The 15,858-nt window shown below is 34.3% G+C and overlaps 1 protein-coding gene across 2 annotated transcripts; it reads right to left on the bottom strand.

Moving 5' to 3' along the window:
• Positions 1–11,676: 11,676 nt before the first annotated feature.
• LOC121967224 (protein G1-like4) lies at positions 11,677–12,918 on the bottom strand. 2 transcript variants are annotated; one of them, XM_042517317.1, is made up of 3 exons: positions 12,701–12,918; positions 11,845–12,516; positions 11,677–11,804 (listed from the first exon to the last, which is right to left on the bottom strand). In XM_042517317.1, exons 2-3 carry the CDS (start codon positions 12,441–12,443, stop codon positions 11,744–11,746), a joined length of 660 nt encoding a protein of 219 aa, XP_042373251.1. In that variant the 5' UTR covers positions 12,444–12,516; positions 12,701–12,918; the 3' UTR covers positions 11,677–11,743. The 2 variants fall into 2 exon arrangements, with proteins under 2 accessions (XP_042373251.1, XP_042373252.1); XM_042517318.1 differs by having other exon boundaries at positions 11,677–12,516; positions 12,701–12,916.
• Positions 12,919–15,858: the final 2,940 nt, after the last annotated feature.

Consider the following 15,858-nt stretch of genomic DNA (forward strand, 5'->3'; position numbering starts at 1 on the left):
TTGTTCTCATCCAACTCCTTTTATACTAAGTGAAAATTGGAGCATCTCTTCTCATATAATCTACATATAATTAATTATTTCATATTGCTCATGTGATGCTTTCTCATCACCCTAATGACAACTTAAACTAATCTCAACTAAGAAGTCTCGGGTTTAAATCCTAGCCCAAGTCATTTATGAATATATTTTTATTTCTTTTCTCTTCTTCTATTTCTTTTTGTCCTTTTTGGATAGAGGAAATTTACGGGTGTTACATGGAGTGAGAAGGACGCATGAGGCGATTTTGAGGGATGAGAAGCCAGAGTGAAAGATTGTTCGAGGAGAAGGCCAGAGTTGGGTTCAGGTGAGTATAAATCTAGAAGGCTGGAGGATCACCCAAGTGACCGGAGATGAAGGCAGTGACTGGAGAAGGAGCTTGACAGTTAGAATGTGGCTGAATGATCCGGGCTCCCGAACCAGATAGTTTGGGTACTTGGACCGTCAGGGGTGACTAGACCACCTAGTTCGGGCACTTGGATCACCAAGGCACCGAACATGCACCTCGTCACAGAGCTGTTGTTGTGGATCACCTTCAAGTCCACGTCAGCAACTGTCCAAGCGCCCGAACATGGTCCAAGCGCCCGAACATGGTCCAAGCACCCAAACATGAAAAACTCTATCGTCTAGCCATTTTGAAGCCATTGTGTGGAGATAGAGTTTGCCCAGCTGGGGGCATCCAGAGAGAGTCCAAGCACCCAGAGATGCCACATTAGCAAATGGTTAGTTTCGACTAGTGAGCTATAAATAGAGCTTTGGTCTTCTTCATTCACAACAATAACATGCGTTAATTTCTAATTCTGTAGTTTCTTTTCTGTACATCAAATTCTATAAGAGGCTTCTCCGCCTATATTGAAGGAGATTCTTAGTTAGCTTCCACTATCTTGGATTAGTAACCTCTTCAGTTGCAAACCAAGTAAAACATTCCTGCCTCTTCTTTAATTCATGTTCATTTTATTTATTAACTTGTGTTTGTCTTTACTAAATTTGAAAGAAAAATAAAGTCTAAATTTACTTGTAGGTAATTCATCTCTCTCTTGACGGCCACATGGGACCAACAAGTGGTATCAGAGCGAGGATGCTTTAAAAGGACTAACCACCAACCGAAGCATGCAAGAAATGGCTGGACCAAGAATCTACTCGCCTAAGATCGAGGGAGAGTTCGTGACATAAAAAAAGAAAATTGAGGTATTTTTCAAAATAGATTTTGATTTATTATTAATAATGAAATATAATTTTGTAGCACCTAAAGATTAGTAACGAGTTGTTAAAGAAGAATACTTGTGGAGAAAGAAAGAGCAAGCTAACTTCATGGCAAACAGTAAAGTAAAATTCCATCTACTGAGCATTTTACCATCACAGGAAGTCAACCGGATCGGAGCCTACGAGTCAGCCAAAGAGCTCTAGGAGAAGTTCCTAGAGCTGCATGAAGGGACCTTGGAGGTAAAACTCACAAGATGAGATCTACTCGGGAACCAACTCAGAAACCTCCGAATAGAAGAAGGTAAAAAGTTGTACATCTACACTCAAGGATCAAGTAGCTAATCATCAGACTCATAAATCTTGGAGAAATGATAACACTCAAGGATCAAGTAGCTTTAAATGTATTTCCTTCCATGAACACCTGAGTGGGCATCCATAGTTGACTCATTTTACATCTCTAAGGACTTGAGGTAAGTACATTATAAAATTTGTTTTCTACTTTTGAACTTCACGAATTGAGATGTGCAAGCTTAAGAAATAAAGAAGAAAAGATAACTCAAAACCTAGCACTAAGAGCTAACTAGAAAGGTGAACCAGATTCAGAGATATCACTCGATGAAGATGAAGCTGCTTTTATCGTAAGAAAGTTTGGTAAATTCCTCAAGTCTAATAAATTTAACAAGTCATAGGCTAAGAAACTTTCACGAAGCAAGTGAAAGGTATGGTGCTATAACTGACAAGAAGGACACATCAAGGATAATTACTCAGAACATAAGGATAAGGACAAGAACAAAAGACCAACTTGGACAAAGCACAAGAACCTAAAGGTGATGTGGGATAAAACGTCATCATCAAAGTCGAAGATTGAAGCTTACGTCAGACTTGCACTGATAACAAGTCACCAAGAAGATGAGGAAGCAAGCTCATCCAAAATGAGCATTGAGAGTATCGACAAAGGGGAAGTTACTTTAGAGGGAAGAAATAATGAAGGGGGAGTGTCGGACAACAAGATCGATAAGGTAAGTGAGGTACGATCTCTACCTCCCGACAAATTATACAAATATGTTAAAATGCTTACTAAAAGTTCTTGTTAATTCGAAACAGAAAATGATAAATTATTTTTTAAAAAAAGGAAAATATAGAATTAAAAGTAAATTTAGCAAAATCTTGTCAATTAGAAGTTTTTTACAAATTAAAAATTAATAAATTAAAAATTAAAATAACAAATAGAGTTATTGAAAAAGAATGATGCATTCTTAAATTCAAGTTCTTTTTAAAATTCAAATTTTAGAAATTATTGTAGGATTAATTAGTATTTTAGATACCATAAGGGTCAAATTGTAAAGGTATCGCAAAAAATAATTCCTAAAAATATCTTGTTAATGCAATAGACAGGAACCTATATTGGGTCCCAAAATCAAGTTTAGTTTAAATTTCTTTTAAATTTGATTGATTTACTACATTGGAATTGCTTTACTTAGAAAAATATTTTTTTTATACAAACTTACTGTCAATATCTTGTTTTTAAAATTTTTATAGTCACAAGACATCAAATTCTCTGTTAAAATAAATAATTTCAAAATTTTTTGACGGTTAATTATTTTTCTATGATTTTTATCAAAATATTAATTTATAATATTAAAAATTTTCAACAAGCCAATCTTCAAAAATTTAATGTTTTTACAGATAAATTTTATGTTTTGCATACTTATAAAACGTTACAAGATTTTTCAAACTCAAAATCTATTTTTTAATTATTTTCCTTTGCAAATACATCCTTTTACATAAAATAATTAAATTTTGCTAATATTAATGTTATTTTTTAAAAAACACTTTATCTCGACATTGGATAAGTATGTTTAATAGTAAAAAAAAGTTTTAGAATTTTTTAAAGATTAAAAATAATTTTAAAATTATTTCTTTAAAAACCAGTTTTTAAATCATAAAAATTTAGATTTTTGAAAACTAATTTCCACAATTTTTCTAAAAGTTAGTCACTATTTATATAACCCTTAGAGATTTTCCCTAATTTTTTTAATGTTTAACCCTATTTTTCATGTGATCAAAGGGGGAGAGAAAAGAATAAGTCTAAGAGGAGGAATAATTTAGCGGGAGGAATATTTTTTTCTAACTTATTAATTGCATTGCACTTAATTTTGCATATTTTTTTACTTTTACTATTTTTTGTTTAACCTAAACTTAATTTGAGTTGATCACATCAAAAAAAGAAAGATTGTAAGTACCCCGTGTTAGTTTTGATGTGATCAACTAAGTCAAATTAGGTCCTGTGTATTTGATCCATATGTCTAAATATGCAAGAGCTTATAGGAATACAAGAAGTTGAGCAGAAGATGCAATAGATAAGAAAGATGACATGAGAATCAAGTCGACGGGCTCGGTGCATCTAAGGGATAAGAAACTGTGGAAGAGTATACTAGTGGAGAGAGGACACACACGACACTTCCAAGGGATGAGAAGCCGGAGCGGAAGACTACTCGAGGAGAAGGTCGGAGTTCAGTTTGGGTGAGCTCAACTCTGGAAGATCGGGGGATCACCCAAGCGATTGAAGATTAAGCCAATGACTAGAGAAGGAGCCGGACGGTCAGCATGTGGTTGACTAATCTGGGCGCCCGGACCGTCCGAAAACCCAAACAGTCAAGGCACCTAACAGGAGCCTCATCACAAAGCCATTGCTGTGGATGAACTTTGGGTCCACGTTAGAAATGATTCAAGCATCGAGACATGGTCTAAGCGCCAGGACATGAAAAAACTCTATCATCCAGTTGCTGTGAAGTCGTTGTGTGGAGATAGATTTTGCCCAGTTGGGGGCGCCCGGAGATGCCACATTAGCTAGCAAATGGCTAGTTTCGACCAGTGCGTTATAAATAATGCATTGGTCTTCTTCATTCACAATAACAACATGAGTTAATGAACTCTAAGCTTTTATTTCTAATTTTGTAGTTTAATTTCTACACTTCAACTTCTGTAAGAGACTTCTTTGCCTACTTCGAAGGAGATTCTTAGTGAGCTTCCATTGCCTTGGATTAGCAACCTCTTCGGTTACAAATCAAGTAAAACATTCTTGTTTCTTCTTTAATTCATGTTCATTTTATTTGTAAACTTAACTTGTGTTTGTCTTTGCTAAACTTGAAAGCAAAAGAAAGTCTAAATTTACTTGTATGTAATTCACCTCCCTCTTGCCAGTTGCACGAGATCAACACAGAGAACTTCATACTAAACCTTGGTCTTAACAAGTTAGAACTATCCCTAATTTATCTAGTCCTAGTTATCCAAGTGGATAAGTTATGTTTTTGAGGTTCTAACTAATTTGGCATCTCCTCCTTGTAGGATAGTTGCATTAGGGGGGAGGGGGTGAATAGCACTCGTGGCTTTCACATTCGTTTAAAATTTTTGAGAAATAAGCAGTAGAATAAAGATAGAAAGAAAGACAACCAATCTCTAACACTTTGATTTATTTGGTTCAGAGCATGTGATGACTCCTACTCTAAGGCTTACATATGTGAGTGCTTTCGATGAACAATCCACTAGTAATTTGAAGAAAGATTACAAATATTATGTATAAGACCTATAATTATAAAACTTTAAACAAAATTATATCGACAACTTGTAAATATCTAAAGTCACAAGCCTCCGGTTGTTGGGGTAGCATTTGGGTGTCGTGGAAGCTTTTTTTGAGCATCGTACAAGAGCGGAACATGCTTGAAATGTCGTAATTGAGGTGTTGGTCAAATCCTCCATTTATAGCCCACTCTGGGTGCCTAGAACCTCCCCCGGGTACCCCCCCCATAGGGCTAACGTGGTGTGCTCTCATCAAAACTCAATCTGTAAAAAACTATCCATCTCTGGGCTCCCGGACCACCCAAGGGCACTCAGACCGTGACGTAGCTCCGCCAATCAGTGTGTTCTAGGTGTCCGAGCAGATCAAATTTTGGTCATTCGGGCTCTTGGAGCAACTCCCAGTGCCCGAACTGCCAGAGCGCCTAGCCAAGCACCCTGCCCAGGCTATTCACCATTAAAGCTAGTTAGAGCGTCCGAACCACCATTGTTTGCCAACTTTAATTTCTTGAAAAACAATGTTAGTTCAGACAAATAATATATAAAAAATGACAAGATTTGACAGCCTTTGGACTGTCCGATCCTGACTTTGAGTTTCGCAGAAACTCTAAGTCGGATTGACGCCTACTATTCCTTCTTTGGGGAACGCATCCCTCACCTACTCCTCTCAAGAGAAATTACCTTTTGCTAGACCGATTGTCCAGACCATCTGGACTTTTGTGTAGTGTCCAAAACTTCATGACTTCATGTTGATCTCTGCTCCATGACCCATCTAGTCTTCCACCTGGTGTCCGTGACCCCCAGGATTTTCACCTAGAGTCCTCGACTCTAGAATTTCACCCAAAGTCCTCGACCTACCAAGACTTCGTTTAATCCCGGACTAGGACTTTGTTGCCTAACAACTGCTAGGATGTTCCTTTGCCTAAGATCAGTTAAGACTTTCTTGCAAGCTCAGTCACACTTTTTAGATCACAAGACAACTTAACTTTAAACCCTTTGTCATAATCAAAATACAGGTTCGATCATCTAGTGTTCTCTGCACCAACAATCTTCCCCTTTTTTATTATGATAACTTGGTTCAAAGTTAGAGCATAACAAAAAAATTAATGTAATATAAGGAATTTGAGCATGAGCAAAAGTAAAACAATCTAATAACTTTAAAAAAATGCTCCCCCTTAACAAAAGATTATGTTTTGACTTAAGTTAACTTAAGTTTAACCTTTCTGTCCCCTTTTGACATATATACTACGTAGAGAGAGAAAAAGCTATTAAAAAACTTTAAATTTGATAAGATAACTTTTAATCTCTTTTCCCTTAGGCTTCCCCTGAATGGGTCACTTAACTTTCTTTTTTTTTTAAAAAAAAAAATTGTTTAGCTTTGAAAGAGTTTCTTTAAAAAACTTAGCTAAATACTTTGCTTTGAAAAAAAATACTTTGTCAAGTACTTAGCTTTTTAAAAAAATCCTTAAAAAAAATTTAGTTAAGTACTTAGCTTTTTGAAAAGATTACTAGTTAAGTGCTTAGTGTTTAAAAAGATTAAAAAAACTTAGTTAAAAATACTTTCACACACACACATACACACATATATATATTGGATATAAAAATATTTAAACTTTCTTTTTCAAAAATATTTAAGCTTGCTTTTTTTAAAAAAATATTTAAGGTTGTTTTCCAAAAATAGTTAAACTGATTAATCCCAAAAAACTTAAAGTAAATTATTTAAGTTGAGGATCTTGGAGTCCCAGCATGAGAGAAAAAAAATAGGATTAAGAACATCTTTAAAATAATCATTTATTTTCCTAATTTTCCTTCTCACCCTTTCTAAGTTATCACACATGTTAAGCTTATGAGTTTATATGAGATAGAGTTAATATTAATTATAAAGTTGATTTTAAGTTTGAGAACATCATTTTTGAATTAAAAAAAGTATTTAAAAAATAATTTTGAACTTCAAAATATTCAAGTTTAATTAAATTTAAATTTTGAAAAATTTAGTTTGAATAATTAAATTTGAATTCTGAAAATATTAATTTGAATAATTAAATTTGAATTTTAAACTTTATTAAAATTTAATTATGATTTGAAAATTAATTAATATTTGTAATTAAGTTTTGAAGATTGGTTTATATTTGGTTAAGTTTGATTGAATTTAAGTTTAACTAGGTTTGATTAAATTTAAGTTTAGTTACGTTTGATTAACTAATTTTAAGTCTAAATCCATCTCACATCTTTTTTGGATTATCAATCTGAGAACTTTATTTATTTTGTGAGACGGTTAATTTTATCTTCAATTTAGATAAAATTCTAAGGATTGATTGATATTTGAGTTAGACTAAGATTTAACATTTAGTCAATTAAACATTCATTTCAATAATTAACTTTCAAGTTATGGCAAGGCACTAGGTCTTCTTGGTTATTGAAGCAACAATCACTTTTAGACAAAGTCTTTTAAAGAAATTAAATATTTAATTTTATTTTTAAAATCCTTGATCTAACTAATCAAATGTCGATCAAGTCTAAGTCCTTATCTATCTAAATCTAAGTATGAATAAGAAAAAGCAGTAAATCAAGCATAATCGAATTGATCTCATGAAATGACTAGAGTATTAATTAATCATGTAGACAATTGATATTTAATAACATAAAACATATAAAATATGTCACTATTAATTAACTAAATAAAATTTAATTTAATTAATATGAAATATATGATATTATATCGGTTCCAGTTGAGATCTTTTTGGATTTTATATAAAAACTAAAAACTCATCCCAAATACAAAATGCAAAAAAAAAAAAAAAACCCAAACTCTCATTTTTTTGGGATAGGCCCGTTTGATTGTGTTCACTTTACATATATTATTTTTTACTCACCCTATTTGTTAGCTGGGCTAGCTAGCTAACAGTGTCCTGAATAATATAATAGTTATTTATATTTTTCAAATAAAGCATCTTTTATTTTAAAAATTGGCTTATATTATCTCTTTTTGTTCATTTCTATTTTTGACAACTAAATTGATTAATCAAGTAATATGATATTGCACAACAAAAACAGGTGGTGCATTATAATTCAAATTAAAACATGCTCAAATTAGACTTCAGTTGATTGAAGATTTCTCCATTGATGCGATGGAGAAGGATTTAAATGCAAGTTCATAAATAGAGATTATTTTCACTAAGAAAAAACATTTTAAGGCTTAGACATCAATACATGCATGGGCACAAGAAATGTTGATTTATATTGACATTTACTTTAAGGGAGAAAACAAATTATGATTATAATGTGGAATTTTTCCTTACTTTCACTTGCAAAAGAAAATGTTAATGCAACTATGACAATCTCAAGTATTCAATTATATTTAACAAAAAGTGGATATTTCTCACTACAAGCATGGACTAGAAACAACTCTTTGTTTTGAAATTTTAAAATATATATTAGCAAATTTGACAATATAATTATATCAGTCTTTTTTAGTTAATTTTTTTATAACCATAAGTTTCCAAAAAAAACCAATACCTTTTAGCAGTGCAATTTATGAGCTAAAAGTAATGTTGTTGACAAAGGTGAAACCTTGTAATGGAATGGTGTTGCAATAAGAATGTTTTGTGGTGAGCTATAGAGTGATTATATTAGTTGAATTATCTGGATTATAAAAAAATTGATAATCTTGTGAGTCTTAGCGTAGGTAGGCCGGTGATAGTATGTTTGGCTAGATGAATGAATAGGTGTGCCGTGTTGGGTCATCATATGCATGTTTTGATCAATCTAGTTAAGTGTTATGATTGTAGTGAATTTAGTAATTAAGAAGGTGCACATATGTGGCCATTAACACCATTGATAGTAGCGAATTATTGGTTTAAGCTTAGTTCAGGAGAGGTTGCAAGATATTATAGTTTGATTATACGGCTAACTTGTTGGATGGATTTGCTAAATGTGTCAAGATTAACTCAATGTCCTTATAGATTTGGTCTTGGTATATTGAATCTTACAAAGAATCTTAGTTTACCTTGTTTTTATGTATCACTTGGTTTTGATACCTTTAAAGCCTTATCTCTTCTTTTTTATATTATTGTTGACTTCAAATGATTTGCTAAGATATTTACATTACAAAGCTAGGGATGATAATTTTCTCAAAATTCAATGGAGAATTCGATATCCGATCCGAATAGAGAAGAATATGGAGAGACTATCAATATCCAATATCTAACCCGAATACTTAATTAAATAATATAAATATAAGTTAAAGAATTTTTTTCCCAAACTCACTAACTATTTTTGTTAATGTTAGGAGTAGGTTATATAGATGTTTAATATATTTTTTTAATTATATATATTTTTAATATGATGTTAATTCTAATATATTTTTGTTAAATGATGATAGTTGAATGAAAAAAAATTATTAGTATAAAAGATATTTGATTCTTTAATAGATATATGTATAAGGATGAATATTCGATATCCGATAAGTATAGAGACAAAGGATATAAAATCTAACCCGAATTCGATCCATTATCATACCTATAGAGAGCTAGTTGATTTCAATGTCATGTTATTTATGTTTTTGGCCATGTCACTACCAAGTGTTTTACCAAGATGAATATTTTAGAGATTGTACATTTATTATTATAGTTTTTGTACTTATGCCTTAAGATTTTGTTTAGTATATATATATTTGTTTTTATAGTATGGGCGGCAGCTATGGGTGGCAGCTATGATATATATATTTTTTAAGTTCTTGATTATGTCAATAAGTTTTTTCCTTTAAGATTTAGAGATTATATATAGTATTAGGAAAAAAAATTAAATAGATTTTTTTTTGTGTATATATACAACAATGACATGTTGGGCGTCCGCGTTGTGCACGCCCAATGTATCATTAGATTTTTTTTATTTTTTATTTATTTTTTTAACTCTCGGTTACGTAATCAGATTTTACTTTGAGAATTTATGGATTGAGTTATAATATTAAGCAAAAAAAAAAAAATTATATACTCGCGGAGTGTGCAGTGTAAAAGGTTATGCTGCACACCTTACGCCGCACACCCGGGAGCACCTCAAAAAAAATTTTTTAAATTTTTTTTACTTAATAATATAATTCAATCCCTAAATACTAAAGAAATCCTAAATGAATAAACCCCAAACCCAAAAAAAATTTAAAAAAAATATTTTGCACCACGGTCACGTACCATGTGGAGCGCATCATTTGTAGGTGTGTGTATATATATAGAGCAGGAAGATACTTTAAAGATAGAGAAATAAAAACTCAGGCAAGACTATTTAAATATTTGAAACTAACCATCTTTAAGAATGCATGATTATTAAAGAACACAATTTTAAATCAAAGAAATGAACACAAATTTAAAAATAAACTGCAAATTCTCCTCCTTTCAAGTTTTCTATGTTATTTTGGTGCATTGAGATAAAATATGTTGCGACATATTGTCTAATAGCTTAATTATGAAATTAACAAGGAACCTTTTTATCTGTAAAGTTAAATAAATAGATGAAATCTACAAACTCTTTAAGATTTTCCAAATGAACAAGAAAGCTTAAGTGGAAAAATATATTAAATGCTAAGTATAAGACAGGCTCAATTCTCATCAACAACATGGATAGTTAACAAACTACCACAAATATCGCAAGCCTTCCCTACACATCAAGAAATTACAAAGCAACCAACTCTTTAAATAAACTATATATATATATATATATATATATATATATATATATATAGAACCATTAATAGTGGTATTTAAAATGGCTTCTCAACTAATGATCGTCACAAAAAGCATCTACTATACATGTTAAATTAATGATAATAAGGATTGTTAAAGTGGCAAGCCAGGAATAAAAGGACTGCCATTTCCCAAAAAACAGTACATAAAGCCATGATGCCAACCAATCATAGCAAAACACTATTAACTCATAATTTAGGTGGTGGGCAAAAATATATATATATATATATATATATATATATATATATATATATATATATATATATTAATGATATGATCCTAGCTATCAGATATATTTCACTAGCTTTTGTGCCTTTTGTACTCTTCCATCTAAATATACACACTCCACTTTTTCCAAAATGCTTTCAAGTTATTTGTGATGATAATAAGCTACTTATTACCTTTTTCATACATGTAAATGAATCAGCATGGCAAGAATGAAGATTGCAGGTGTCAGCTTACTTTAAAATGAAAGGAATCACTATATTCTCTGAGAGAACTGATGAGTAGATCGCATGTATTAGAATGGCAAAGTAACTGAAGAAAAGTTGCTGCAGAATTGCACCACTGACTGAGGACTCCTCCCCAGTTCCAAAAGTATACACAGAAGATCAGAGTAGTGAAGAAAATGGCATGGCAGTGCACGGTACAACTCACTCACTGCAAGGTCACCGTAGCACACAGGCCACTTTAGATGCCTTAAGAGGCAAAGTTTCCTCTAGCCTGTGATGCATTGAAGTTGATATGTGAAGTTGTACCATAAATTCCAGGGACACCCGTGGATAGCAGTGAGACATAGGTCAGTCAAAATTACAACAGTGAACGCACCTCTTTCATTATTATTAATGTGTACCATTCGTATGTTGATCTCGTCCTGGATGTCTCGGTCTCTGCAGCATCATTGTAGCTGTGCACATGTACTTATCGACTCATATAATTGAAAGCCAAGCCTTCCAACTGCTTACTGATCGATGATATGATGCTAAACTGAAGAGAAAAGCACGTAGAGTAAAGATAAGGAAGAGCCATTATGGCTTCGAGCTTTAGGTTGAAGGCCTTTAGTTTCATGCATGCTTGCTCATGATCTGTTTAATGGATTACGAGCTGAAGGAAGGAAACAAGGGAGGAAAGAGAACATAAACTAATGATAATTAAGTGATTCAAGGTCACACACAAGCTACTTGAATATTTAATTAATAGGATGAATTCAGGGGAGTCGTCTTAGCGTAGATTGGCGATCGATCAGGCAGCTGCCGGCGCAGGGGGCGGCGGCGGAGGGTCTTGATGCTGCTGCTGCTGCTGCTGTTTCTTGCGTTTCTTCTTCTCGTAGCTGATTCCGCGGGCACGGGACTGGAGCTCGCGGACTTCGCGGAGGTAGAGGCGGACGGCGCGGGCGGCGAAGGGGTTGGTCTCCGGCTTGCCGCCGTTCTCCTCGTAGGCGGCGCGGAGGCGGCCGATGAGGGCGTCGAGGCTGCCCCAGGCTTGGCGGAGCGGGCAGGGGCAGGGTGCCGGCGGGTTGGGGTGGCCGAAGAAGGGGCACACGTGGGTGTGGATCTTCGTCTTCCCGAACTGGTCCAGGTACCGCAGGAACTCAAGTACGTGCGCGCTGCTGCAGTGCGAAAGCGACAGCGGCGGCCGGTGGTTCCGCAGGTACTGCCCGAACGTGTTCCAGTCCCGCCGCTTCTGCGACTCGTAGCGGCTCAGCGAGGGAGGGGAAGACGACGACGACGACGCGCCGACAGCTGCCACCGAGACCAAGGAGGAGGAAGAGGCCGCGACCACTGTCACCAAGTTCACAGGGCCACCGCCACCACCTCCTCCTCCGCCGCCGCCGCCGCCACCGCCGCTATTGTTGGAGCCAGCGGGGCTATCTGGGTTTGGTAGAAACTCCATATCAACGCAGATCTTGTACTTGCCTCTCAATATCTATCCATGCTTCCCAATCGTCCAAGCTTAATCGATCAACCTGTAGATCAATATCACAACGGACAGTAAATAATTAAATGATCATGATCTGATCGATGGATCTCAAAATTATCCCTGCAACCTCATCAACTATTGCCAAAGCTATACAACCGAATGGAATGCGATAAGTAAGCTATAGAGACAGAGAGATAGAGAGAGAGCGAGAGATTGATTGGGGAACTTACTGCAGTTTGCTTCGTCGCCGGAGGAAAACAAGTGAGAGTTTGGGAAAGCGTGCTTGGGGTACTTAAGGTTGAAGGAGATGGTGATGGTGTGCGAAGAGGGAATTCCTTCATATTATCACCATCTTCTGGTTCAGGGATCTGGCCTTTTTGTATTGTTCACCAATGACGGATGAATTGAGAGGGCAAAAGAAAAAAACAGAGAGAGAAAGAGGGAGAGAGTGGCCTGTGAGCACAGCTAGGGCTTTTGTGTCAATGGAGACAAGTTTGACAGAGAGATGAAAGGTGATGTGACATGGAAAAAAGCTAACTATTTATTTCAAACAAATAGGTATGCAATCAAAAAAAAGTTTTTGATTCCTCTCTTCTCCCTTGTTTTGTAGTTGTAAAAAACTAGATTTGATCCTTTGATTTAGTCCTTAGATTAATATAATACTATTTTATTATATAGCCTACCCAACTTTCTCTAATATTTAAATTATATTTTCAAAATTTATATTTATTAAAATATATATGTATTTTCTATTATACCCTTCGTCACTCCGCTTGATCTTCCCTAAACAGTTAACTATTATGTATCTAATGAATTTTTATCAAATTATCTTAAAATTATAAAGATTTTAAAATTTTACAACTCTCAATATAAACCCAAAGCTAAGAGTATGATTACGCTCAAGAAGTACAAGAAATACAACAAATTTAATTTGAAGTATTTATGAGGTATCTATGGTCATTGATAGTTTTAGTCAAAAACTTATCGATAGACCTACAATATCAAGAATTTCAAAAGTTTGATCTGATATAAATCAAAAAAGTTTTAAGAACTTTTTTATAATGTTGGTGAATGAGTATGACACGATTAAATATTCTAGTGAGACTGTGCCAATCTTACAATTGTAAATATTTTAAAAACTCACAATTCTAGTGACTTAAGTTGTGGGTTCCATATTTGAGAGCATGTGTATATTAAGTAGATGCAATGAGTACAATGAATTTAATTTAAAGTATTTTTGAGATGTCTAAGATCATCATTGAGTTTTAATTAAAATTTATTTATGGACCTACAATATCTAGAATTTTAAAATCTTGATATAATTTGAATTAGGGGAGTCTTTTATGAACTCTTTGGTGATATTAGTGAGTGAGAATGACAGACATACTTATTAATAAGTTTGTATTAAATTGTCTTAAAATTGTAAAGATTTTAAAAAATCTATAACTCAGATGTGATATCTAAGTTTGAGGACATATTTATAATAAGAAAACTTTCAAAAATGTAATGATTCTAATTTGAAATGATTCTCAGATTTACATAACTTAAATTGAGATAGTATTAAGTTTGAGACATCTTAGAAACCCTTTAAATTAAAATTTATTACCCTTCTTACAATTACAAGTTTTTGATAATGGACGAGAGAGGATAGAAAATTAGGACATACGACTGCCCATATAGCAGCCGGTTGTTACTGAAAAATAATATGTATTTAAATAAATCTGAAACTTGGGTAGACAGTTTGACTAGTAAAGAAAGTTAGCCCTGGGTTTGAGTAACTTGTTCACATAATTTTTGGCTGAAAGTCAGAAAGTTTAAATTCTTATAATAACATTAGAGTTGATTCATGGATTGCATATTTAAATAATTAAATTTTAAGATAAGGAGATAATTTATCATAATATTTAACCTGCCATAGTAGTACATACATCCAAGAAAGTTTGAAAATATTTAATTATTTAATTTCAATTTTGTATTTTTTTACATTTGTAAATTTTTGAATAAATTTATTAAATTAGTGATCTGAGTTTGATATTAATTCCATTATTTATATAACTAGAGTTAGGACGATAAACCAGCTGAGCTGAGTAGAATTAGGGCGGTAAATTAGTTGAGCTGAGTCAAATAGTAAGAGGCTCAATTTCAGGCTTGACTTCTTATCCCTAAGCTCGAGCTTGGCTTGAGTTTAATTCGAACTTTAGTTCTTAAGCTCGAGCTTGACTCGTAATAAAATTAAATAGCTCGAATTCGGCTTGAGCTCGGTTCGAAAAAAGCTGGTTTAAAAATTAAACGAGCTTAGTTTGAGCTTGTTTATCTATAAAAGATAAATAAGTTTAATGAACATGTTCACAATCTTCTTAACGAACGCATTCGCAAACCTCTAAACAAATATATTCATGAGCTCACGAACCAAATACTGTTAAGCGCAAGCTCGGCTTGATAATGTTTTCCAGCTCAAAAGCAGGCTCGAGCTCGGCTCGTTAACTTAATAGAACACACTCGAACAAACTTTTTTTTGAGCCAAGATCCAAATAGCTCACGAGTGGCTTGACTCGTTTACACCCCTAATTATAGTTGATGCGGCGAGTAAGGTGGGACCTCTGAAATTAGGTTCGATGCCAAGAAAGTCGACTGACATGTTGTTCAAAGTCAAGATGGGGTCAACTCTCGGGTCGTATCGATGTCATGCTAAAATAAATCCAATATCACCGCCGAGTACTTTGACCAATTGGATTAAAAGGCCGATCAGACATACTAGCACATCGCTCGGATGGACCAAACTCTATATTCAAGTATAGGTGTCAAGCACAAAATGAACCCCAACATAAAATCCGATGGGACATATTGTCCGAGCGGATTATGAATCCTTAACATAAACCCGATCGGCCTAAAGGCCGGTCAGACATTAGGGGCTCAACTCCCCACTTCTCCAAATGTAAGACTCTCAATTTACATCCGCTCGGCCCTAGCGCTAGTTGGATATACGAGGCTTAGCTTCCCCACTCATGAGCATGACCCTCAGCTTACATCCATCTAGCCCCAGCACCGGTCGGATAGCCGAGGCTCAATTCCCCACATGAGCATGGCTCTGAATCTATAGCTAGTCGACCCAGAACTGGTCATACTCTCTCTAGGAGACATCATTATTAGAGAATCATAACAACCTGTAAGGGAATATACCATTACTTTGACATATGCATGCAATGGTGCCTTCCTCCGCCTAGCTATAAGAAGGTTGTCGTATCAACTCCACCATCCGACAACAGACATTCTTTGTCGTCTCATTAATGCGGAGGTTATGAGAGATGATATAAAAATTGGATCCTCTCCATTGGCCAGGTATGCGTAGGAATGCATACACATGCTCACACTCGCATATTTACATTAT

This window comes from Zingiber officinale, chromosome 3B (genome assembly GCF_018446385.1).
Source record: "Zingiber officinale cultivar Zhangliang chromosome 3B, Zo_v1.1, whole genome shotgun sequence".
Taxonomy (NCBI): domain Eukaryota; kingdom Viridiplantae; phylum Streptophyta; class Magnoliopsida; order Zingiberales; family Zingiberaceae; genus Zingiber; species Zingiber officinale.

What these genes read in the sequence shown, in the direction of transcription:
- LOC121967224 (XM_042517317.1), bottom strand. Translation starts at nt 12,443, where the DNA reads ATGGAGTTTCTACCAAACCCAGATAGCCCCGCTGGCTCCAACAATAGC. An exon ending in CGCAAGAAACAGCAGCAGCA is followed by an intron (nt 11,805 to 11,844) that starts GCAGCAGCATCA and finishes CCCCCTGCGCCG; the next exon opens with GCAGCTGCCTGATCGATCGC.